General features: G+C 39.2%; 2 protein-coding genes across 9 annotated transcripts in view; one reads left to right on the plus strand and one right to left on the minus strand.

The window, feature by feature from the left end:
• Nucleotides 1-514: 514 nt before the first annotated feature.
• LOC114158148 (adenylate cyclase type 8) lies at nt 515-15,302 on the minus strand. Of its 2 annotated transcripts, XM_028039433.1 has the most exons (20): nt 12,274-15,302; nt 11,229-11,963; nt 10,570-10,719; nt 9,420-9,550; nt 8,745-8,856; nt 8,340-8,467; nt 7,356-7,514; nt 7,019-7,253; nt 6,746-6,916; nt 6,514-6,614; nt 6,009-6,210; nt 5,611-5,703; nt 4,390-4,550; nt 4,208-4,289; nt 3,931-4,089; nt 3,220-3,366; nt 2,980-3,072; nt 2,625-2,739; nt 1,938-2,140; nt 515-1,407 (listed from the first exon to the last, which is right to left on the minus strand). In XM_028039433.1, the coding sequence occupies exons 1-20, from the start codon at nt 12,445-12,447 to the stop codon at nt 1,192-1,194; spliced, it is 3,567 nt and encodes a 1,188-aa protein (XP_027895234.1). In that variant the 5' UTR covers nt 12,448-15,302; the 3' UTR covers nt 515-1,191. The 2 variants fall into 2 exon arrangements, with proteins under 2 accessions (XP_027895234.1, XP_027895235.1); XM_028039434.1 differs by lacking the exons at nt 515-1,407; nt 2,625-2,739 and having other exon boundaries at nt 1,954-2,140.
• A 3,516-nt stretch (nt 15,303-18,818) lies between these two features.
• The window catches only part of LOC114158566 (protein EFR3 homolog B), a 31,080-nt gene continuing 24,430 nt past the window's right edge, over nt 18,819-25,468 (plus strand). Inside the window, exons 1-2 of one of the 7 annotated variants that reach the window (XM_028040185.1) lie at nt 18,819-19,001; nt 19,411-19,545. In XM_028040185.1, coding sequence (XP_027895986.1) covers nt 19,539-19,545 — 7 coding nt within the window. In that variant the 5' untranslated portion in view covers nt 18,819-19,001; nt 19,411-19,538. Of the gene's footprint in view, nt 19,002-19,410; nt 19,546-19,924; nt 20,402-22,671; nt 22,847-22,937; nt 23,155-23,303; nt 23,431-25,468 lie in introns of those variants that run through there. The other 6 variants (XM_028040186.1, XM_028040187.1, XM_028040189.1 and 3 more) reach the window with 6 other exon arrangements.

A 25,468-nucleotide genomic window follows, 5' to 3' on the forward strand; every position in this document is an offset into this window, starting at 1 on the left:
AAAACCCTTCTAATCTGTTAAAGGTATTTGATTTATAAAAAACAAACAAAAAAACCCTAACCTAAACAAACAAAAAAATAAACAGGAGACACAAATTCCCCTTTGCCCATTTTATTGGCTGAAGTTATCCATCCATCCATTTTCTGTTCACCCTTGTCCCTAATGGGGTCGGGAGGGTTGCTGGTGCCCATCTCCAGCTACGTTCCGGGCGAGAGGCGGGGTACACCCCGGACAGGTCGCCAGTCTGTCGCAGGGCAACACAGAGACATACAGGACAAACAACCATGCACACACACACTCACACCTAGGGAGAATTTAGAGAAACCAATTGACCTTACAGTCATGTTTTTGGACTGTGGGAGGAAGCCGGAGTACCCGGAGAGAACCCACGCATGCACAGGGAGAACATGCAAACTCCATGCAGAAAGACCCCGGCCGGGAACCGAACCCAGGACCTTCTTGCTGCAAGGCAACAGTGCTACCAACTGCGCCACTGTGCAGCCCTGGCTGAAGTTATAAAAAAATAAATACAATGCATGTCTGTAAAATGAATAAAACTTTTTTCTGTTTTAAAAAACCCCCAAACATCTGTATATTACTTATTATGACTGTACAATAAGAGCACAAAATAACAAGCACATACTGCATCAGATCTGATATAAAATATATGGTTAATTAAACAAATTACATTCTTTTTACTGTGATTTACAAGAAGAGAAGAGTTGCATGAGTTTTTAATTCATACAAAGACAAAAAAAAAAAGAGAAACCAAACAGGAAATAACATGAATACACAGAATGTACCTGTTAACAGTACTAAATAGGTGAACAACAATGAAGTAAAAACATTTGTTCACAGTTTAATAGGCCATTTGAGCTGGTCTTATTGAGGTATTCTGTGTTTTGGTTCAAAAGTCTGTCATCTAGCCAGAATATCGTTCCAGCAAAGAATCGTTGGCTTTTCCTTAACTAAACAAAATGGCATAAAAGATGTCTTCAAGTTAATTTCAAAGCAATGTTCAGAAAACACCATTCTGAACCTTCCCCACATAGATTAAGAAGTCACAAAGCACTTTCCCAGTCGGAGGAGCACAGAGGAAACCAGAACAAGATTTTTTGGCAAGTTTTTACTTTATCCTGTAAACTTGGGGAAACACCATTTTTGGACCATGTGGTTTACTTCTTGCAGCATTCAGCAGTGCAGTTTGCAGGGGGTTAAACCAAAGTTCCCATTGGCTTCTCTCATCTTCTCCTTGTGCCTGGCCTGGACGAGGCCGTGCACCACTCCGGCCAGGGTCATGCGACCTCCCGCTCGGCCCCCTGAATACTTCTCTCCTCCAACTCTGCCCCTCTTACTGCGCATGGTACTTATGAAATATGTACGAACTTTCCCCTGGCATTCACTTACCTAAGGCATCAAGAGGAGAAATAAAATGCAAAGGATCGTTTTTAAGTCACAGTCAATGCAGTTTGCTAAGGCATACAGTATTTATACAAGCAAAGTCTTGCAAAAGTATTCATCACTTTTGAGGTATTTTGTTTCCTACATCTTGTTATGTTACCACAACAAATATTTGTGTATGCTGCTGAGATTTCATGTGGATCAACACAAAGTAAAAAATAATTGTGAAGAAGTACATGTGCACTAAACAAACCAGAACTTTAAAGAAGAGAAGCAAAAATAAAGCTGTTAAAAGAAGAAATAAGTCCTCACTTTTGCTATTCAGTTCAAAGTATATGTCTGTGTTAGGATGACCAAGTCAAAGTTCAGTTCAAAATCTTAAAAAAATGGTGTGAATATTTGTGTATAGTATGTAATTTTCTGCTTTTAGAAAGCTCTTAGTGTGAATTCAAATATTTTTATCCCTAACTGAGCCTAGAAATGACTTAAAATTGCATTCTTATGACTTACTATCTCCATGAGACACTTTATCTTACCCCCTTAATAAATATCTCTCCTCGAAGTTTAAGAACGAATCCCCATTCTGCCAAGATCTTGCGGGTGGCCTCAGGAACCTGGATGCGTCCGCTCACACCTGTGCTGTCCATGCGACTGGCCAAGTTCACTGTCGATCCCCAGATATCATACTGGGGTTTGCTGGCACCGATCACACCTGCAATCACCGGTCCATGGGCAATACCTGGAAGAGTCCAGTGTTAATTAAGTATTTGGTTTGAGGTTGGTGGCCAAAGACATTACAACAGGACGTCACAGTTTCTTGTCCATAGACCTTTAAGACATTCTTGGATTGCTTGGCATCTTGAAAAGTTTCAATAGAAATCTGGTGGCTTCTACCAGAAAAGTGAAAATGTGTCATCAATTGATTTAGCCAAATAAGTAAGACAGATATAAGTAAATCATCTTCCATAACCATCTCAATACTTAGGCCTAAGACTTATAGAATACCTGTGGCATGAGCAGAAAGAGAGCATAAGATATGAAATGAAAGGTGCTAAAAAACTAAATAATAAAACCCCAACTATTATTTCATGATAGTGTGTGGTGGTTTGTTTTCACCATAAGTTTTTGTCTTAGGATATGGTAAAGTTGAGTTAATTTTCAGGCTTTTTTACCCTTCTTCAACACGGGTGGAAGGAGCTACGTGTAGGAGCCCAGTTACTTACCCACACGCAGCTCAAAACTTTGGGCAGTGTGGTTGTTTATCTCTCTTAAAATCTCCTGCATCGCCAAAGCAAACAAAACCAGCTCACTCAAGTGATTCCACTCATTCAATGATCCCTAGGAAGAAAATGCAGATCGATACGGGCCTGTGAAGCCAAGTCATGTGCCAGAAATAAAAAATGACTAAACTTTATCTGATGATCCAAAACGTTTTGTGGAACAGTGGAAGAAGTTTATATACACTCATCTTAGTCACAGCAGTCATTCTGTCTTACTTTCTGTTTTACTAAAAACAGAACAGAAATGTTGGAGTACCAATTCTGTTTTAGGTAAAACCATGAAAGTGTAAAATCTCACCTGTTTGTTTGGAGCTAAACCAGATGCTGCCATGTAACAGCTTCCAATTGTCTTGATCTTCTCCACGTAGTGGAAATAAGATTCCTCCAATAGCTTGTTAGAAGAAATAAGCAACAGAGCAAAAGGGTAACATTTTACATCTATGCTTTGTAATTATTTCTGTTATTTTTGCCATGCACATAGTAGTTACTCCAAGAGGCAAACCAATACAGCTCCCGCGGTCTCCTGCTACATACTCACCTCATCGAAGCCGGCTATAATCTCGTTCAGCAGTCGGAGACAGTCCACTCCTTCATGTTTGACCTCCTTTTGCTCAAAGTACTCATTAAACCCGGCAACAGAAGCAAACATAACACCCACTTCATCATAGGACTGGGAATAAAGGTCCTACAATGAAAATTGTGACAAACACATTAATAGGGATTAATCGATCAAACAGCTGGAGACCTGAAGCAACCAATTTTCCTCTGATTGCTGATTTTTCCTTCACTCATTAAATGCATTAAACTAATAAATCGCACCAGTTTTGGTCAATAAGCACAACAACCGACAACATGTACCGTACATGTTTTAATTTTGGGGGGTGTTATTACAATCTGAAAATGATTTGGAACATAATCAACATGATCTGTGATTCCTACATGTTTTGTAGGAATCAAAAGATCCTACAGGTAATGTTTATGTGAAAATTCATAAACATTACCTCTATCGAAGAATTTGCTGCACGTTTCCCCTTTTCTCAAAGAAAGTTTAGCCTTCATAATATAAAAAATTGGAGTCAGGTAAAATCTGAATGATTTCCACTTAAAGAAAATATTGGACATCGGTATCGGCCAGGAAAAGCCCAATTGGTGAGTCTACATTCATCATTCAGCGCTAACCCAGGTTGTGCATTCACAGAATGGGCCATAAAATGACTCAGCAGCCTCTGGGAAGAGATGCCACCCTTACCTCATCATGTCTGCTGCGCTCCAGAAAATGCTGTGCGACATGCAAGGGCAGGATGTTGTGCAACAAACACTCGTTATGTTCTCGCAGCTCCCTCATGTCCTCCACCTCCTGCTGAGCCTGCAGACGCCACAAGAAGTCCAGTCTGGCAGTGGCCTCCCACTGGAACGCAAACAGAGACAGAGTCACCATCCACTCTGGAAGGCAGGTTGAAAACATGAAGATGTCTCAGCTACGCAGTGAACAGGGAATACGGAGAAAATAATTATCTCACAACTACCTGCCGTCCATTGTAGAAGACTGATACAATAAACATCGCCATGAGAAGAATGGAAATCCATTTTCTCCTGATATAGTGGGACCTGAAATAACAGAGAGGAATAAAATTTTTTACAAATTCATCTTGCATTCGAACGGACCGGCTTGTTGGCAAAATGTAAAATCAACCGTAAACAAACTGACCTGTGCTGGGCGTCGCTACGTGTGAGCGTGACAAAGGCGAGGTGTATGAGGTAGGAGTACACCATCACCACCATCAGCAGCACCGCCAGCTTCAGCAGGGAGTTCAGGCGCAGAAACACACCACATGTCACCATGGCGACCACGCCGCTCAGCACGAAGATCTAAAGGGACGAGGATATAGCAGAGAGGACAGGAAGATTTTAATCTAGAGTTATCTACAACTCTCTCCACATTTATTAAAAACCCAGTTGGAGATGAGTAAAAGTCCTTCGATCCAATTAGTGGGAGCCCTAATAACGGCGCTAAAACAGAAGCTAAAGCCTTTCATAGTTCAGTCTTGAATAAATATGTTCCTAGAAGTTAACCAGTGTTTAGGAAGTTTTTCCAAGTAATCCAGGACTTTCAGTTCCACAACAGTGTAAATGCAGTGGAGGATTTCTCTAACCCACCTGCCACTACGTTGGGGGATACATGAAAGTAGGATGGTAAACACAATACTTTTTTTAATAGAAGAATCTTGGGGCCCCAAGATTACATAAACACATATTTCTATTTGTCAATCAGTTGACTGGGAGAATGCCATGCCAAAAAAGAAATCAAACGACTTCTGTCCTACCATCACAAATGTAAATAAACTCACATTACTACCACCCTGACTGGAACTGATAGAAATCAGGCTACTAAGATTTTCAAGAACAAGTGATATCTATCTTCTAATAAAGTCACCTTATTTTGTGCAATAAACACACTTTTTGTCTTTGCATGTGCACTTTTTGTAGCACCGTCATACAAACACTTTGGTTGGATCTGTGCTGAAGCAAAGAATGAATATGTGGGAAAATAATTAATGCCCACTGTTGAGCACAGTAAAGGATGTGTGATGCTTTGGGACTGTTTCTATTCCAAAGCTCTATGAAGTGTTATTAAAGATCAAGACATCATGAGGTCCTTCAAATACTAGAAAGTTTTAAATAAAAATTTAGTTGCCTTTGCCAAAAAATGGAAAACTGGTCACTAAGGGGTGTTTGCAATTACCCACATGTGATATGAAAACAGAAGAAACATAGAAGAGACTATGTACAAAGAAATGTTGCACATCTTTATCCGGAGGGCCAAAGAGCCTGGCCTAGAAAAATACCATTTTGAAAATGTGTTAAGGAAAATAAAATGCGATGTGACCAGTATGTGAAACAAGATTAAACGAAACCATTCTGTCTCTACCTCAGGATAAACGCAAATGGAGACTGAATGTGAGCCTGAGCTCTTCTTCTCCATTATGTCAGCTTCTTCAGAGGTTGTTAGGACACACCACACCTAGATGCAACACACAACGTAAAAAACTGTTCATTTTACATGATCTATTTGAATTTTATTATTCCATACACTTGCAAACAAAGTGCTGAACTGTTTTGGCTACGTTTCAGCAGGAGATCTTTGGCCACATGGTGGCAGCAACAAACAAGCTGTCATAATGGAAACTTTGCACTTCACCTGTGAAGATACACGTTTTAACTCTATACACTTGTGAAATAAATGTCTTATATCTTTAATAAAACTGCAGTGTATGTACTGTATGTATGTTGCATTTTCTCATCCCTTGTGTCCATTCCAACTCTCACCAAGTCAGTCGAAGCCAAGCTAAAGTTGGTGATGATGGCTGTGAGAGTGAGGAGGTTTCGGGCGCTGTTGTTTTCGTGGATCCAGCAGCAGAACTTCTGCAAAGCAACTGGAGTCCACTTGAACTCCTCGGCAAGGGCAACCAGCAGCAGTAGCCAGTAGGCAAGAAGAAAGAGGAAAAACTGGAGTACAGCGGAGAACAGTCTGCAGGTGGAGCACCCAGCAGGGACAAGAGGAGAAAAAATGTTAATCCAGGACAGAAAATAGGACAGGATGGCAAGAAGATTTTGTCATTCTCTGCTATCTCTTTCTATACATTCTTTTAGTTCTCTCTTTATCTCACAGTTGTTTTTTGAGACGTCATTATATTTCTTAAATGCTGGCAGTCTGTTAAATAGTCTGTCAAGTATTTAGGTGTAATGCTCCATATCTTTAATAGTCTGCAACTCTAATTCTTCACGCTTCCTGCATCACAGAAAAACATGAAACAACTCAGCATCTTCACACCTGGGAGTAGGGATGACCGCCTGGGCAGCCATGAGGAAGAGGAGCACGATGAAGGAGCAGACCATGTTGGAGTTAAACATTTCATCTCTGATCTGGGAGAACTAAATGAAAACAAAGTAACTTGTTGTAGTTCATTTAAACTATTTAGAAAAATCTGTGATATTAATTTCTTAATACTGAGAAGAAGTACATTACCTCCATAGACTGATTATGAACTGCAACTATGCTGTACCTTGTTCTCTATGTGTGTGTCTTTGAACACCAGGGTCAGAGCAGTGATGTGCTCCTTGCGCATGCGCTCACTGCTTCGAACCTCGATAGCGTGTTTGATCCGTTTGTTTATCTCTCTGGAGGTGCACTGCCATAAACTGGGCAGAGAGCCGTTGGTGAAAGAGGCCAGAATCTGTGGAGGAACAACATAAAAAAAGACTGAAGCAAATAAAAAGCTAAATAATAAGCACATAAATGTAAACTCCTTAAATCTATTTTGTGTCCCTACACTTACGCAGTTCATATCGATAGCATGACCAAAAGGGATCTCTGGGTTCCAGGTCCGAATTCTCTTCTGGACTTTTATGGGCTCAGGATGGCCGTCTTGATTCCTGCCTTCTTGAGGACAAATAAAGAAGGTGTCGATGTTGTGTTTTCGCAGAAACTCATTCCTGTCACGGCCATGACCGTCCTCCGTCTTGTATGTAGTTCCCAGGCAATCCAGGGTGGCCCTGGAGATGTGGATACGTCTGGATATGTGACAAAAAACAAACACGGGTTATGCATCTTCTCATCACATGTCAAAAGTGACCATTCAGGTGCTTCTCTGTGCTTATTCATGGTACACCCACCCAGGTATTCCTCCTGCTTCCAGCTTGTTGGCGATGCTCACATCCCAGGACCAGACATCGAACTGCCATTTCTGCAAGCCCAGCACCCCACAAAGGATGGAGCCGGAATGGATACCGATCCTCATGTCCAAGTCAATGTTCAGCTGCTTCTGGACGAGTCTGGCATTAAAGCAATTAAAGAATTTTATGAAATTTCAGTGCTAAAATCAAGCCCACTGCTCACTGGCTGCTTAAACTTTAACTGGGATTCTTTTCTTTGGTCTGATTAGATTAGATGAAACATTAGGACCAAATAGGTTTTCTATCTGGGCAAATCCATGTAGGGCCACTATGGAAACCACAGCCCAAAATCTTGGAACCCATATTGTATGCCACCATTTATCCCAGATAGGACCCACCTAGGTATGCTGGCTGTGAAACATACAGAAATGGTTTAATGCAGTGGTCCCCAACCTTTTTAGTGCCACGGACTGGTCGAGACTTCGGATATTTACTGCGGACCAGGAGTGGAGGGGTGGGGGTGTGGTGCGCGTGAGACGACCGAGACCGATGCTGTTGCTGCTGTTTCTAACTCATTCTGCTGCTTGTGGGCTCAATGTTGGCGCACAAGACGTAACCGTCAAAATCCGGTTAAAGGATTTTCAAATAAAAGATCCTCCAGACTCAACACATAAAACGGAAGTATTTCATTTTTTGTTGCGCGGCCCGGTACCAATTGGTCCACGGACCGGTACCGGTCCACGGCCCGGGGGTTGGGGACCACTAATGGACGTAAAATCAAGCTTCCATGTCCAAATCAGATTTTAACTGGAAAGAAACTAGTTGAACACGTCAGAAAGAAGAAAGCATAAAAGATCCCAAACTCGGAGCAATCTTGAGAGCCTGTTCAAAGAAACCAGTGTTTGTGTTTTCATTTATTCACACAATTCAGGTATGTAGACTCATTAAATATCACTCTCTTTCTGTAAGGACATTAACTCTGACCGTATTGTGCTGATCATAGCCAGGCCCATTTCTACGCAGTAACGTGCATGAGCAAGCTGCGGCTCCGGTACCCCCGAAACACAATAGTAACAGTCTCCCAGTATCTTTATCCGCAAACAGTGATGCTCCTGTGATAAGATATAAAAGAAAAGCTCTTTAGAATACAGCCAGCAGAAAAAGATATAGAATTTAATATACACACCTGTGAAAAAATTAGGACATAACACATGAGTAAAACAAGGTTAATATTTGTTGCTGAACTGCAATTAATTTGTTTTTCTAGAGATAAAAAAAACAACAAAAAAAACAATACTTGAACATTACCAAAAAAGAACTCAATATGTAGCAGATTGGTTATTCTCAGATGAATGTGAGAGATCACAGAGAAATGATGCAGGTTCTAACCTCAGCTAGTCGGTCAAAGCGTCCAAAGAGCTCATTAAGGGTTAGAACCATTTCCTGGGGTGACAGGTTTATAGACAACTGGGTGAAGCCCTTAATATCTGCAAAAAGGATGCTAGAGAGAAGACAGAAACAAGAATAGAATTTAAAGGGCAATTTAAACATTTTTAATGAGTCGGGACAGAATTATCGTTCGCCTAATTCAAAATCTTACATTTTGAATTAGGCAAAATGTAAGATTTTGTCCAATTAAAAAACCTTACATTTTGCCTAATTCAAAATGTATTCTGAATTACAAAAAATACCTTTTGCAATTCAAAATGTATTGTAAACTACATAATTCTGTAGTTTAGAACTAAACTACATAATTCTTAACTTCACTAAGATTATTTAAACCACAATTTAAAGCTTTGAAACTTACTCTAATCTACATAGTGATGAGTGTGTTTTCTGTAGACTGTTGGGCAAAAGAGAGAAGGCCCTACCCAGGACGCCATTTTTGCCAGAACTGGCTCTGTTTGTCTCTCTCTGCTCTTTGTTATAATCACCCTTTAATTCCTAACTTGCTTTAATTCATATTTGAACATGGTTATATTATGGGTGGTAATCAAGAGGTCCACAATCATAAAGGTCATGAATCGCAGATCCGCAATCGCAAATGTGTGCCAGTGTAAGTACCTGACATCTTTATACTGGTGGATGTAGATCTTATAAAACTCGTGGGGGTTGAGTTCGTTCTCCAGGGAGCTCATGTCAGCGATCATTTCTAAAGCAACAAAACGAGGGAGGATTGACAGGACCAGTCGCTCCTGTCAGGCAGCAGCACAAGGAAGTAATCAATGACTGGCAATTCAAGGACAATCACAACAAAAAAATGTAAAAGAATCAATCAATCAATCAATCAAATTTTATTTGTATAGCACATTTCAGCAGCAAGACATTTCAAAGTGCTTTACATCATTACAAACACAGAATCACAATGCAATATAGAATCAATAATCAAAACAAAGCATTAAGTCAAGTTCCATCCATAAATTTGTAATTGATTACATTTCAAATACAATTCTAAACAGGTGGGTTTTTAGTTGAGATTTAAAAGAAGTCAGTGTTTCAGCTGTTTTACAGTTTTCTGGAAGTTTGTTCCAAATTTTTGGTGCATAGATGCTGAAAGCTGCTTCTCCTCGTTTGGTTCTGGTTCTGGGGATGCAGAGCAGGCCAGAACCGGAAGACCTGAGAGGTCTGGAAGGTTGATACAACAACAGCAGATCTTTAATGTATTGTGGTGCTGAGCCGTTCAGTGATTTATAAACTAACAACAGTATTTTAAAGTCTATTCTTTGAGCTACAGGGAGCCAGTGGAGGGACTTTAAAACTGGTGTTATGTGCTCTATCTTCCTGGGTTTAGTGAGAACGCGAGCAGCAGCATTCTGGATCAGCTGCAGCTGTTTGATTGATTTGTTGGACAGACCTGTGAAGACGCTGTTGCAATAATCAATACGACTGAAGATGAACGCGTGGATGAGTTTCTAAAGAATGAAAATAAAGCTGGATTAAAAACCCACCTGTTTATAGTTGTATTTGAAACGTAATCAATTATGAATTTAACGACGGCACTTAGCTTAATGTAATGTTTATATTGTTGATTCTATGTTGCATAGCTTTGTGTTTGTGTGTTTGTCACGATGTAAAGCACTTTGACATACCTTGCTACTGAAATGTGCTATACAAATAAAATTTGATTGGTTGATTGATAATTATCTAAAAATTTGAATGAAAATAAAAATTTGAGAAATTAATAGCTGGTGATTTTTTTTTTGTCACTTTGTACCTGTCTTTGGTTCTCTTGCTCAAGTTTGAGGCGACCCTCAATGCAGCGCCGCGTCTCCAGAAAAACCTGTCGCTGGGCGTGGTCTGTCAGATAGTGGATGAACAAGCCAGCTGTGTTCATGCCCATGTACAGCAGGCCTTTGGCAAACACCTGGAATCAGAGTTGATATGGGACATTTTTAAAATTTTATTTCAAACGATAAAATCTAGAACATTTGGATTAAAACAGGTTTAAGGAAATAACTAGCTAACAACAAAATAAAATAAACCCAAAGTAGGAACAAAAAGATATGAGTTTTATTTAGCCATTTCCTGCAACCTCGTCCAGCACACCTGAATCTGCCGTGGGTCCTTATCATCCTCTCCCTACTCTCTTGTCTATCACAGAAAGTCACTCATAAAACTTCATTTAGTCCAGAACACAGCCACTCATGTCATATCCTAAAGCTATTTGACCAACAACATCTCTCCTGTCTTGCAGAATCCTCACCGGGTCAAATTGTATCAAATTTCAAATGCTTCTTCTTACATTAATGATCATTCATGTTTCTTCTTTTTAGATCCACTTGTCTTTTTTACCATGTTGTCATTTTTTTCTTGTGAGTCTCTACAAGGAATTTTTGGGGTGAAAACTAATCTTTTCATATTTGCTTTACTTACCTTATTCAAAAGCAAAGCATCATTGTAGTGGAACCATATCTCCATTAAAATGTGCAGTATTGGGGTGAGGAAGCCAGCACACATTGCCCACAGCAGAGGTAATGGCAGCAGTGTGTATGTCGCAAACAATGTGAACAAAATATACCAAGATGGGTCTTTTTCTAGTCCATAAGCCAGGCCCCCTAGGATCTGTGTGGTCTGTGACAGCCAACTTGCAAAGCCAGCATAATGGAGCCACTGTGGGGACATGGAGTCTTTGCAGGTTAATACTAGTACGCAAAGAGCTATAGCTAGCACCATGAAGATGCCAGTCAAATAGCCACGCAAACGATCCGTAACAGCATCCGGGGCCAGTGCCAGATACAGAACCAACATGTGGAGCTTCGTCACAGCATCGATTACATTGGTGATGGCTAGAGAGTTCCTCCTCTGGTGAGAGGAGTATTGCTGGTAGAGTTTCTCCAGATCGTGGGATTTGAAGGTGTGCCCCAGCATGGGTATGTAAACGCTGTGAACAGTGTTACACCAGTGCACGAAGAAGTCAGCGTCGCTGGTGTAGTGCTGCGTTGGAACCCTGATGCTGCCATGCGTGCTGGTGGAGGTTCGACTATGGACTCTGAATGTGGAGGAGCGGCGTTTTGTGACTCCACGGGAGGCCTTGCTGCGGATTTGTTTGTTGATCTCATCTATGTAGGTATCAGTCACAAAGATTTTGCGAGCTGGTTCCATACCCACCTGGTGAAAAACAGGAAATCAGTGATTTGCAATGAAAAATGGCTTTACTAGAGAGAAAGAAAACATGTTTTTTCATTTTTTCTCATTATATTTGGTCTGCTTTTGTCATATTTTAAAGAAAGTGAATGAAATAACTGGCACATTTTCATGGTTTTGACTGTGAAGCTTCATGTGGAGTCTCTATTTTACTACAAGACCCAAATTGGGTGGAATACAGAATTAGTGTTACTCAACTTCACCTCAAATCAACAACTAGACAAATGCAACTTGAACATAGAAAAACTGAGGTATAGACTGAACCATGAATCACCTGAGAGCTGAGCTCTTGTTGGGTAATGATGTGTTTCACTGCGTTCTGCCACAGCATCTTTTTCCGCCTGAGCCCTGGAGACAGCGTGGCACTCAGACATGGAGGTTCATGGAGCTCCATTGGAGAGACCTGCCTGGTGTCAGCAAAGGTCACCATGGTGACCTCAGCTGGCATCACCCGTTGGGCTTAGATCAGGAGGAAGCTGCAGACTTGAGGTGTACCAGAGGAAAGGAGAAACAGTGGCAATCAGAAGATTGACAAGAAGTAGATCTTGTCATTTTTACCAGTTCCTATTTGCAGAGAAGCTTTATTTCCAGGATGCTAAAGGGTTTTTTGAGACACTAATGTTATTCGTAGACTCTTCAACTCAGACTCTCGCTTAACCTTTCTAATAGGATTCGGGTCAGTACTTAGACTTGACTATTGAGCAGAACTATCTTTGCTCTTAACCATTCAGCACTCGTCCAAGTTCTATAGCTGTTTGTTGATATCTGAGCATTATCCAAATACCGGTACATCCAGGTTCCATAAATGATAATCTGTCCTGGACCTCATACAGCAAACCCATGTTTCACAGATAGCATGAGGTTCCTAAACTAATATAAACTGTGTTGTTCATGTCTTTAGCTTGTGCAAAGTTCTGCTCAGTGGGCTTTTAATGGTGCATTTGAACAACTGTTTTTCTGGGATGGAACGATTATCCAACATACAATTTGTGTTGATTCATTCTTGAAAATATCAACAATGTGCACAAATTCAAAATTTACTGGATGTATTCTGAAGGTTCCTTGTGTCTATTTAGACATTTATATCTAAGAATACTTTACCAACTGTCAAGCATGGTGGTGGAAGCACCAACCCTTCAACTGTGCATTGCACAGTCTAGGTGGAAAAATTTAAATGAATACCTCCAAATGTTTCAATATCACCTCAAATCAATAGCCATTTGATTAAAACTTGGTCTTGCCATAGGACAATTACCCCATGCTCATAATAATAAAAATTTACTTAAAATTAAGCAATGAAAATCAGGCATTGCTTTTGATTATTGGTTCAAGCTAATGATAAAAAAGACAAACTATTTTTAAATTAGAACTGGTCTGGGACATATAAAGCATGTTAATCTGAATAATATCTCACAAGCATAGCAGTCAAACATCCACCTGGAATTATGCCAGGGTCTTAGTGATACAATAATACAATAATTCCGCAAATCGGAAAAGGAACCGAAATGTCTTCAACATTTAGTGTTTTCAACATTTCTGTTCATGCATAACTGAACAAAGCAATAGGATTTAAAGTGGAGCTTTGCAGCCCTGATGAACTTTTAGAGTACCCATATTAATATTACCACTTTCATTAAAAATGTTCCTTTAATTATATCTCCTGAATAGGTAATAAAGGAATAAATAATTTCTTAAATTAAATTCTAAAGATAACAAGGTAATGTTAATTATAGCTCAGATTTAACTCATGTTTTTATGCCTTCTTCTACCAACCAGAAAGCAACAAACATTTATAATCTGCTTGATCTGTTTTGAGATTCCTGAGGCAGATTTGGGTACGCAGCAAACACTCAAAATAAGACTTGTTTGGCTCCACATGTTGACAAGGTGTGTGCCATGAGGAAGGCAGCTTTCAACTGAATTATCTGGTAGCCAGAATTAGCTCTGAGCTGGTTTATGGAGAGTTAAACTCCTCCAGGTCCTTCTTGCCTGCATTCCAAGCCTCTAAAAGTCCACTGTCACCAATCTCCTTCTCCCTAAGATTATGTATCCACACACACAGCAGGCTGGACGTAAAATTAAAAAAAATCTGTTTAAAACAAACGCTTTGTCATCTGGGCATTTAGAAAGAGGAAATAAAAGTGGGAACAAGCAGAGTTTGTCTTTGTGGGTCATGTTTAATTACTCGAGCCTGTCAGTTACCAATACGTATTTGTTTCAATGTTGGAGTCCTGTATACTGTTTTTATAACTATTCTGTGTAATTTGTATCATGCAGAGTACTAACCTCTTTTGTTTTACATATTATGCCCCCACTCCTCAAATCCAGCATTTGTCCTAGGATAGATGTAACCAGCTTGTCATAATCCACTTCTTCTGACTCCATTGAACAGCAATTGTAGACAGATATCATAATAAAGATGTATCCCATACAGGGGGAGAAAAAATAGTGTAAATCCTGAGGTAATGAGAACTCCTGCACTAAAGTTATCTTCCCATCAAAGATGTGTGAACTGGCTCCTGGTAAGTTGTAGGTCACCACCTGGACGCTTTTGAAATGAAGTCAACAAATGCCACAAAGCGAAGCTGCGAAGTGAAGAACACTAAGAGGATTAATTAGTCAGCAGCCACTCTCGCTGCCCTGGAAAGCTGAGTTCACTGTCCTCAAGACGGGGTCAGGATAAATGCAATACTCTCATCTATTTAAGACAGCACAGACACGTCAATGAAATAGCATTAAAACAAAACCATATTCGCAACTCTCTTTCCATGCAGTCTTGTTCATGTAGTTACCCCCCACTGTGTCACAGAGGCGATGCCTCGCACACTGCTTCTGCCCCCTTGCTTACTGCGTAATCTGTCTGTACAATTACAGGCTGTATACAAATAAAAACACTGCCAAAAGGTCTTTAGAATCTGCCGGCGCAAAAACAGCCAGGCTGACTCACCCACCACCTCTTCAGCTCCCAGAAGGGATTCGGCTGCATGCAGGTGCAAATGAAACTACCCGTGTTAGACTTTCTCTTAAAACATTGTTTTAAAGGTAAAAACAGCGATTCATTTGGTTAATAAAGATGCCTCTTTAAGATTTTGTGCGCTAAGCCTTTGCTTTGTGTTTCATGAAATAATAACCAATCCAAAAGAAAGTTAATATTTCACATGCTGTAATAATAATCCAGCCTGCATTGCACAGGCACTGTTTATGCCTTCTATGTAAGTGCCCCACAATTTTTCCCCACATCCAAACTCTGGTTATTTAACTTTTATTACATATAGAAATCCACCCGTCCATCCATTTTCTTCTTATCCGGGGTCGGATGGTGGGGGTAGCAGCTTAATAAAAATGTAGAACATATATATATATATATATACATTTTCCTTTTCCGATAATAATTATTTGTAAAACCTCTATTAAAACCTTTTGATTACATGTGTTTTTTTTAGTATCTGTTTCTAATTGAAACTGATTGTTTTCTTGCAGTATTTGTGTACTTAAAAAATGCTGCGTGTGGCAAGAAACGAACAGAGTAGACAGGGAAATGAAAGAAGCCGGAGAAGCTTGCAGGCTGCGACAGATACTTTACTGGGGCAGGCATTCACCTTCTAGCAAGACACCAAGCCTAACATACAACCTGAGCTACGATGGCATGGTTTTGATCAAATTACATGTGCACCCGTTAAAATGATATTGACAAAGCTCAGCCTCAAACCCAATCAAAACAATTGTGGAAGAATGTAAAATGTTTCCAGACACTCTCCACTCTGAGCCTGAACTATTTTGCAAAGATAATTTTACAAACATTTCAGTGTCTAGATGTGAAAATCTGACAGTAACATACCCTGAAAAACTTTAAGATGTTTTTGCAGGTGCTTTGATAGGAAGATTGACTCAGGGGCTTGATTGGAAATGAACAACCACACCTTTAGGATTTTAATGTGAAAATAATAATATTCATGTATCCTTTTCCTCCACCTCCTCCTAGTTTGTGTTGGTTTGTCTTGTGAAATAAAATAAATGCATGATTCTAATGTTTCAAAATCAGACAAGGTTAAAGGGAGATGAATATCAATAAAAAACATTCATGTATAAAAACTAAAATTAGGATTAGATGCTTGTGTCACAAATTACTGCACAGTTTATCTCAACTGTTTGTGAAAAAGAGGAGATAAATGAGAGGGTTTGGTGCCTTGAGGACTCCTGTGTACAATAAATAAAATCTGTATTATCGAGAGCAACAGTCCTGAGTATTGTGGAGCATGTTTTCTCACTTGCCACATAATTCCCGCGTCTCGGTGGTGGTAAGCTGTTTAAAGTTTTTTAAACTGCTAATTGTTTCCAGGCAACACTCAAAGCCCCTAAGGCTGATCTAATATGCTTCCATCTGTCCCTGTGCGGCTGTGTTGCTGAAACCTTTCATACCGATTACTGTGCTTCTAAACATAGCTGGCCATCAGGTCTGTAGCACGTACAGTAGCTTATACCACAACTGAAATCAAACCATCGTCTTCTACTCACAAAGCAATGCATGGCAGTGAAGAGCCTTTTGATACATCTTGTGATGCTGTGAAGGAGGAGCAAAGCAGTGAATATCGCTTTAGGACTTTAAATCTTCTGATTGTTACTGTTGGTCATCTGCTTGCATTTAATTCACAGTTTCATTCAACGAGTGATACTGGTTTGGGCACAAGCCTAGATACAGCTTAGTGTTAAGACCAACTGCTTTGGATGCCCAGTAATTAGATAATTCTCATTTGCACCAAAGCCAAACTAACAATAGAACTGACCCTATGGCCTGGGAATCCATGCCAAGAATCTCACTGATACCAGACACACATCTATTTATGTCCGCCGGTGCGCAACAACGATAACTCTTAGCACTTTTGCGTCCTGCATGCGGTACATTACATACTTCCGGGTCAAATTGCAGAAATCTTAATGTGTTAACTTAGGAAGGGGTTGCTAGCAGTAGTTGGCCAAGCTATATTTTGCTTAGATAAAGCACAGTAGGTTATAAATAGTAGCTATAAATAAGTGTAGATCAATTGGGGACAAAGCAGAGTCTTGAAAGGACCCTGCCTCAGGTCTATTTGAAGTAACAGGTTTAGCTTGATTTCACAGTCTTTTTAAACACTTTTGTGGCATTATCCCACTCACATTCACATAACTTTTCACACCATTTATTTAATTTAGATATCATTTCACAAATTAGTTTCAGGAAGTGTGATATATAATCTTTGCCCTGTAATAATATAAGCCATCCTCCAACACATTATTTTGTTCTTTGAGTGATTTAAAGCTTTTATAACACTTTCACCTTTCTGTTTTTCTTTCTCCTCTCCTCCAGGGGATCTTTTTGTGGGCTCTAGTGTTCCTTATTTGAAAGTAGGCTGACAGGAAAGGGGGAAGGAGAGGGGAGAAGACATGCGGTAAATGTCGCCGGGTCCGGGAATCAAACCCGCGTCGAGGACTCAAGGCCTCCAAACATGGGTCGTGCTATCCCCTACGCCACCACAGCATGCCCTTCACCATTCTTTTTAATACTTTTGGGTTATCTTTTGTTCTTCCACCTGAATTCAAGCAATCTGTGCTACTTTCATAATAGGTCAATTCAGAACAAGACTCAGGTGTTGAATCCTGACTTCTAATGTATGTAATCAAATCTACGCTTTAAATATAATGTTCAACAAACTGCAGAAATAAAGAAGAGCTCCTATTGATTTTATTACTACAAATACAGTTTCAGAAAGTGAGCAAAATCTATTTTATAGAATGCATGAATTTGTCATGCTTTAATTGTTTTTGAACATACACTCAACTTAGATGAAGTAAGAAAAACATTCTTATCATCAAGCAGTTCGTATCAAGAAAAATATCAATGCAAATAAATTGTAATGTGTAGTGTTTATTTTCCTCCACACTTGTAGCCCATTTCAAAATAGGTCTGTTTTTTACGAGAAGCTTTGGTGTTTGTGGGGTTGTTAGCAGTGACATACAGTCACAGCCATAAAGTTGTCTAAAAAAGTCTGCAAATTTTAATAGTCACTTTTGCAAATAACACAAAATAATGTGACTTTAAGTTCCTTTTACCAATCCTTAGTTTGCTGTGTGCCATACTCTGTATATTTCGTGACAATGGATTGAAAAGCACACTGTGATATATTTGAAGCTTGGAATATTATTTTAAAACCTAACCCTGCTTTAAATTGCTAAACTTATGGCGTACTCTACAGTCTTCATCGTCCTGTAAACTCACCAGAACACGAACCTCACAGAACTGCTGTTCTTATTCTGGGAATATTAAACACTAGAGGACCAGTGGAGTGAGGCTGAATGCTTATACAAATGCATATCACACATTTTAGATGTTTATTTATAAAACAATGCTGAAAACCATTCATCTTTTTTCTTCAGCTCCTCAATTATGTGAAACTTTGTACTGGTCTATCACATAAATGTAAATAAAAATGCTGACATTTTTGGCTGCAACAAAATGTGGAGCCTTACCGCAGGTATATACTTCAGAAATAAAACATAAGCCTATTTGGTTAAACTAATTTCTAGATCTAAATGTACATCACAAACATCAGACACATTACTTCAGTATGAGGAGGCCCGCTATATAAGAGGGAATTTGATTAATATTCACACAACCATGTTTAATAATTGTATGTTTATGTATTAGTATTCTGACAATTACTATTTCTATAACATCATATTTGTAGTATACATGAAAACTAATGAAGTCAACAGCTTTGTCAGACAGACAACACAGGATGTGAGCTAATTATGTTAAAAAATTGATGACAACAAGGTGGTGTCCAAGGGGTCCCCTGGTGGGTTGTCACAGTTAGCAGCTAGGCGTCATCTGCTCGGGGCTAAAGGGATTTAACGCGGGCCTGAGCCAAATGAATACTCCCCCTGGTACAATTTAACTTTAAATAACGTGGTCTACATTAACTCGTTGTATGCTAAGGGCTTTAAGGATTTTGTTTTCGCTTAATGGTAAGAAACAGCTTTGCTGTCATTCATTGACGTTATGTTAGGAAACAGCTAAGGTGTTAGCATGCTGAACAAGTAGTATAAACAAACTTTAGGTTAAATTAAAACACTGTTGTGTAAATTAGTAACAGGGTTTATATTTTGTTCACATATTATGTGAACATTCACACTACATAGCCACCAAGTCAATATGATCGGTGATGTTTAAGTTATAGCAAGGAAAGCTAACCTCTAGCAAGGTATATTTGTCATCATAACATTGCTGTCTGAATTATCTTTAAAACTCACTCGTTGCATTTCAGTAAAGTTATAAGACTAACTAAAACATTAATAGCCTCGACTAATATAAAGTATATTCAGATGTTATCTAAATTTGGTCTCGCACTAGCTAAGTTTGGCATACTGACATTAGCAGGCCAAAGAAAAGCCGGCGGGTTTCCTGACTCTCGAAGCCCTGGCAGACACTCTTCCCAGAGCTGACGTGCAACCCAACTTTCCGTCTGCTTGATTAGCAACGCCGCCTTGTGACTGAAATCCAGCATGACAGGTGAGTAACTCTTCAACTTCACACCTGCACCAGAAACGAGTAGGATTTTAAAGAATCCGCATGAAAAATATGTTAGATAATTTTCATAAAAATGTTTACTCAGCTTCTGGTGAAAGAAAAAACCACCAATTCTTTTCGAGTGTAAACTTGTTCCAGATGTGTGCATGAAACAAGTCATCTCAGGACAGACAAACTGTAGCACATTTGTTTTCTGTACCCACATCACATCCAAGTTCACATTCCCTGAACTTCAAACCCACTCACTGAATGACAGTCCCACGGTGCCCCTCGTTCCCAGCCTATCTCCACCCTCTTCTCCTTGTGGTTGGATAGTGAGCTCCATTGTGTCTGTGAGATGTTTTTTAATGAGCGAGATTCACACTGAGCCTGGAGCTGCTATTGAAGGATTTGTTGCTAATCTCTTAGTTAATGCGGACAACTTGACTGTGCTAACATAAATTACGAAGAAGCCTCAGGACAGGGACATGCAAGTTGGTATTCAGCAGAAATTGATGGTGTATACGTTTTCTTTTGGTGGTTGTAAGTGTTCTGGAGAAGTTGGTTTTGCGGTTTAGTTTTGTCAGGGGAAAAAGTGGTGCTTTTTGCAACTGAGCTCATTTATTTGTGTCAGAAAACGTAATTTCCAGTGACTTAAAATAACAGAACTGTTTCACTTTGATGGTTGCAGATTAAGATCAGTATTTTTGGTTTTGGTGTTTTAAGTTACTGCGTCTGGGTAAAGTAGAATAGTGTGTGTGTGTATTGCCCACTATGCCACTGCCTGCAACTGATGTCCCAGCCACTCAGAGGCTGGCACTGGACTGCCGTACCCTTCTGGACCATCGCGTTGGCAAGGGTAAGAGAAAACACCACTTCTATTGTTCTCTTCGGACATAGAGAAAGAAACCTTTAAAAGAAATGTTCTTTTAAAACATTTCTGAAAGTTTTAAAAGAACTTTCATATTTTTTTATGAAAGTAGTAAAAAAATAAATCCAGGTGCACTTTTCTCTTATTTTTTTACTCTTTGCTCCTTTGGCGACTTAAGACAAAATACTTTTTCTTATAAATTCAAACACACAAGTTGTTCCAAACTTACAGGAGCAGTGGCTAAGATAATAGAAAAGATCCCAATATGGTTCGTAGGCAGTCAAGAAAAGCATTGATTGTGTTTGTTAGGTATGGACAAGTATGGGAAATAATACAATATGAACAACGTTTTCCCCATCCCACTGACTAAGAGATACATCCATCTTGTTCTTATTTCAGATTTCATATTTAAATCCTGACCACTTGTTAAACAAGAACTAAAATGACTCTTGAAATATGATCCAATAAGAAGTATGGAAGTTAGACATATTGTCACTCAAATACATTTCTGTCATCCAAACTAAATTAAAACTATACATTTTCTCTCAGAAAATTTAGAAATAAAATTCCCAAAGCTGTTCTTATTGGGAGCAGGAAGTCACTGAATAGCCTTTCATGCATGTTTTTTGCTCTTTGGAAGGAAACAGAAGAATTCACAGGAAATGCGTGCAGGCTTTAGAAGAACATTAATAATCCGCACACAAAGCCCGGTACAATTTAGCTTCAATCCGGAGGCTTTCTTGCTGTGAGGCAGCAGTACTAATGAGTTGATGACTGTGCAAGGGGGTTGAACAGTGGACTGTTCAGGTGGTTCTGTCTTCAAATTATGCTCTTATGAATCTTAGCATGTAAAATGCTTTGTGAGAATGAAATGCAACTTTTTATTAGTGAGCATTGGGTTGTCTGACCTTGAGGTGAACTTACAGGAAACTCTTGACTGTTTTTTATCAAACTATATTTTTGTTTTAAGAAAAGGACTTGTTGCCTTATTTGTTATCTGATCAGTTTTTTTCTCAGGTACTACTCCAGCTCACACTGACCCATTTATTAAAATGAGTGTTATGTAGATTGAATCAAAGAACACACTGTCTGTATTACATGGTCTATATTAATAGTCTGATTGTGCCCCACCTAACTCACTCATCATTGACTTTGACTTTGTTTTTCTTGAAAGTACCAGATTAATTGTCCCAACTAAAGTCTTTGCAGGACTGTGCTTATATTTTAACTTTATTTTTGGCTTGACACATTAAGCTGCTGTCTTCAATAAATTCACAGTTCTATCTGCTGACTTTTTTTGTTGTTGTATGGAGCATTTTCTGAAATGAATGAATGGATTGTTCATAAGTTAGCATGTTTCAGTGCACTTTTGAATAATAGTGTGCAAGGGTAACATCTAAAACTGTTGCCCTGGTGTATAAACTTAGTGCTTTTCTTTGAACTTTGTAAAAGAAAATATTATTTCATCTGTAATATTTCCACTGCTCTCCCACAGCGACAGCTGTCTGAGTACAGTATTAACAGCAGATCTATTGTGTTATTGAACATATTTTACACTGAGCGTATTTTAAAGTGGGAATAGACATTCCTTAGATCAACAAAATAGAAAGGATTTAATTTTGTCAAGAAATCTGATACATCACAGTTTTTTTCACTGCACAGTGGCTGCCTTTCAAAAAAATTATTATTGATACCTTTCATTTTTGGCATTGCACCAAACTCTTGATTTCGTAGCGTTGCCAACAGACTGTTTGTTTGGCAGCATCTGGCTGCATTTTTTCACTGTACTGTATGAATGCTGTGGATGGATATGCAAAACCTTAGAATTCAGGGTGATTTTTCATATTAACCTTACTGTTTATGCTTCTACCGAAAATTAAAGAATGGAATCAAAATGTTTGCTTTCCACTCATTTCTGTATTGGTGCAGAAGATGTGCTTTGTTATGTAATACTATCTTTTCTTCAATATGTACATTAGGTGTTGTGTAGAAATACAGTTAGAGAAGATTAAATGTATTCTTGATTTTTAACCAAAAAGAATCATAAGGATGGCGTAAAGTTACATAAGCTTTGTGTAACGCTAACAATAAAGAGGAGGCAATGTGGGACACTGACCAAAGGAAAGAGGAGGTTGCGTGGGAGAGAGGTGTTCTCCCTTTCTGTCTATCTTATCTACTCGTCATATCTATTTCTCCAATCCGTGTTCTGCTTTTTTTCTCCTGCAGCTGATTTAGGAGAAGTGTGAGGGTCATAGTTAAATATTTGGTTTTGTATATCTGCACTGCTCTGTTGTCAAGGAAAGCTATTGCAGAAGAACGGGGAAAATCCAAGGTCATCACGGCGTGATTTCTCTCTGACGTTGTCTTTTAGCCCCCCATTCGTGCGCAAGTGTGTCTGCATGGCAGGGAGGGTGTGTGTGAGTGTGTGCCACGGTGAGTGATTTCCAGCGTTGAGACTTGCTATGCACCAATCACGGTGCACGTTTGTATGCTTTATAGCTCAAAGCACACGTGCTGGCATTTATTCCCGAGTGGGCTTTCTCTCTCTCTCTGTCTTTCTATGCCTCTCTCTTCTGCTCTCTCTTTCTGTGTTTGTGTGTGTGTGTGCATATGCGATTGGATTTGTGTACATTTCCAGTGCCTCTCAGCACAGCGGCGTGTCTGAATGAGGAACTGAAGCTGCATTGAGGAAACATACAGTTCTTGTAGTGAAAAACTCCCCACATCACAATCGATGTACGGTAAGAATATCATTTGTCATTTTTTCCACTGTGCACTGATGTGTGTTTTGTTCTGGGCTGCTGAAGCCTGTGAGTAATGCCCTGAACTCACGTTGAGCCAGTTTTCCTACATTCTGCAAATGCTTTCCTGCTTAGCTTTCTTCTGATAGACTAAAGCTGTTACCGAAGTGTAATGTCTCTAGAGAGCGCATTATGGGAACTCTGGCTCTTGTGAGGATTTATTCAATTACGTTGCCGGACTGAAAGAAGACGCCGCTTTGAGGATGTTCTTTTTCTGTAATGGACCCTCATTTGCTTAAATCTTTTTAAATCATATTTTTCTTTCTGTAATTTCTGGGGAGCTGTGTAACCTTCTTTGAAAAGTGCTGACTTGAGTCGTGATTCATAGATCGCATAGTAACCTGCACTTCTTGAGAAATTGGAGCCTGGAAAGCATTTTTGTAACGGTTTCAGATTTTGTCTTTCTGGTCTTTTATAGGGCTGTAAATTTTTAGCTACAACTTATATTTTAAGAGTTTGGAGACACTGTGTACTACAGATAAAAAGAAACAAAGTTCTGTAATGTAGTTTGCCTTATCCAGCCCTGATTTAAAGTGTGTCAGCATGGCTTTATGTCTTGAGAATTTGTTGGACAGCAGCTTTTTGGTCTCTTTATACCAGCTGTGTTTGCTGCCACCCACACAGGACGGAGTGTGTGCTCCGACTTTGTCTCACTGCTCCATATTTTATTGGCTGAACATGTGTATTGGGTATATGTCCCGAAGAGTCTATAACTCTGATAGAAATAAGGAAGGATTGATTGATGATGTCATAAATATTCACCGAATTCGAATTTGTGTCACTCTCTTGGCGCTCCCTCGAGGCACACGCATATAAAAAACTAATTTCTTAGCCTATGTCATGCTCCTGTAATACCGCCAACCTGCTCTCTGTGATACTCGAGCTTTCCCAAACTCTCAGCAACAGCTTATGTGCTCAATGTTGCCAAATCAGCTTCTGCTCATAAATTTTGTTTGTTCGCTTGCATTCTGTTGTATTGTTGTCTCACTTTCATCCTGACTTTGAAGGATCTCTTTTGTGCTCAAATTCATCTTTTGAAGATGTTTGAAGATGTAAAAATAGCACAAACGTACTCTTTCCCCCTCCCTTGCTCTTATGTAATGACAACCCTGAAGGGCAGTATGCTTTGTGATAATTTTGAAAAAGTGACGTATATTTATGGTGATGGATTATATTTTGCTTTTGTATTTTTGTGAATATTAAGTAAGTGTGTCCTGCAAAACTCTACATGAGCACATGACAGTATACATGCAAAACAATAAGTTTAGATATTTGAAAATCTATTCAGTTATTTCCCTTTGTTTTCTCTCACTTCATTTTGTTTTTCCTGTGTTTTAGTCTCACAACCTAATGTGAAAATATTAAGCTGACATCCAGGGGAAAATGGAGAGTGTAATCTCTTAATGTATCCGCGCATTGTTTTGAGGATAAAAATACATTTGTGATTGGCTCGGTGATTCTAGGGGTTGGGGACCCTTCACATCACACATGTTGCAGCAACAAAGTAGTGTGTATTTTCATGAAATTTTATGTGTTAGACCAACACAAACTGGTGCATCACTTTAAAGTGGAAAGATACAATGGAAAGTTTTCAAAATGTTTATATCCAGTGCCCCTCTAGTTAGATCTGTGATCAAGATGGATGGAGCTAAATTGGGTATAACCCTTGAAGAAGCCTCCATGGATACTTCAAGAGAGGGATTTCTGTATATCGAAGTGCAAAACTGGTAGAGACATGTCCTAAAGGATTTGTGGAGATTGAAATTTTTATTTGTACATCTCATTTACAAGTCATGTAAACGTAGCTGGTTTGCACCACATTTTATTCAGGAGTATGAAAATAAGGGAGGCTAATCACAAATACAGTCCACATTTTTTATTTGTGAAAAGTTTGAAATCCAATTCAGCATCTTTCTGACACCTCACATTCATACAATGCGTTGTGCCACATAATGTCCCAGTAAAATGTGCATAAATTTGAGGATATAAAGTTAAAAAATATAGAAAAGTTTATGGAACTGGGATACTTTTGCAAGCTGCTATATATTCATCCATGTAAGAAAGTTCTCTGAGTCTGAGGGTTCACAGATGTCCATCAACTTTTTATCTATGTGTTTTTGTTTTTTTATTGGTGACTCATTCTGTTTGTGTGCCACCATGTTTATTTTCTGTGGTTATTATTATACAGTTCACGAGGGTCCATGTAGGCGTGAAGGAGCTTGGTGTGTCGCCCCTATGTGTCGGTCAGCTTGCT

The sequence above is a fragment of the Xiphophorus couchianus genome, chromosome 15, assembly GCF_001444195.1.
Source record: "Xiphophorus couchianus chromosome 15, X_couchianus-1.0, whole genome shotgun sequence".
Taxonomy (NCBI): Eukaryota; Metazoa; Chordata; class Actinopteri; order Cyprinodontiformes; family Poeciliidae; genus Xiphophorus; species Xiphophorus couchianus.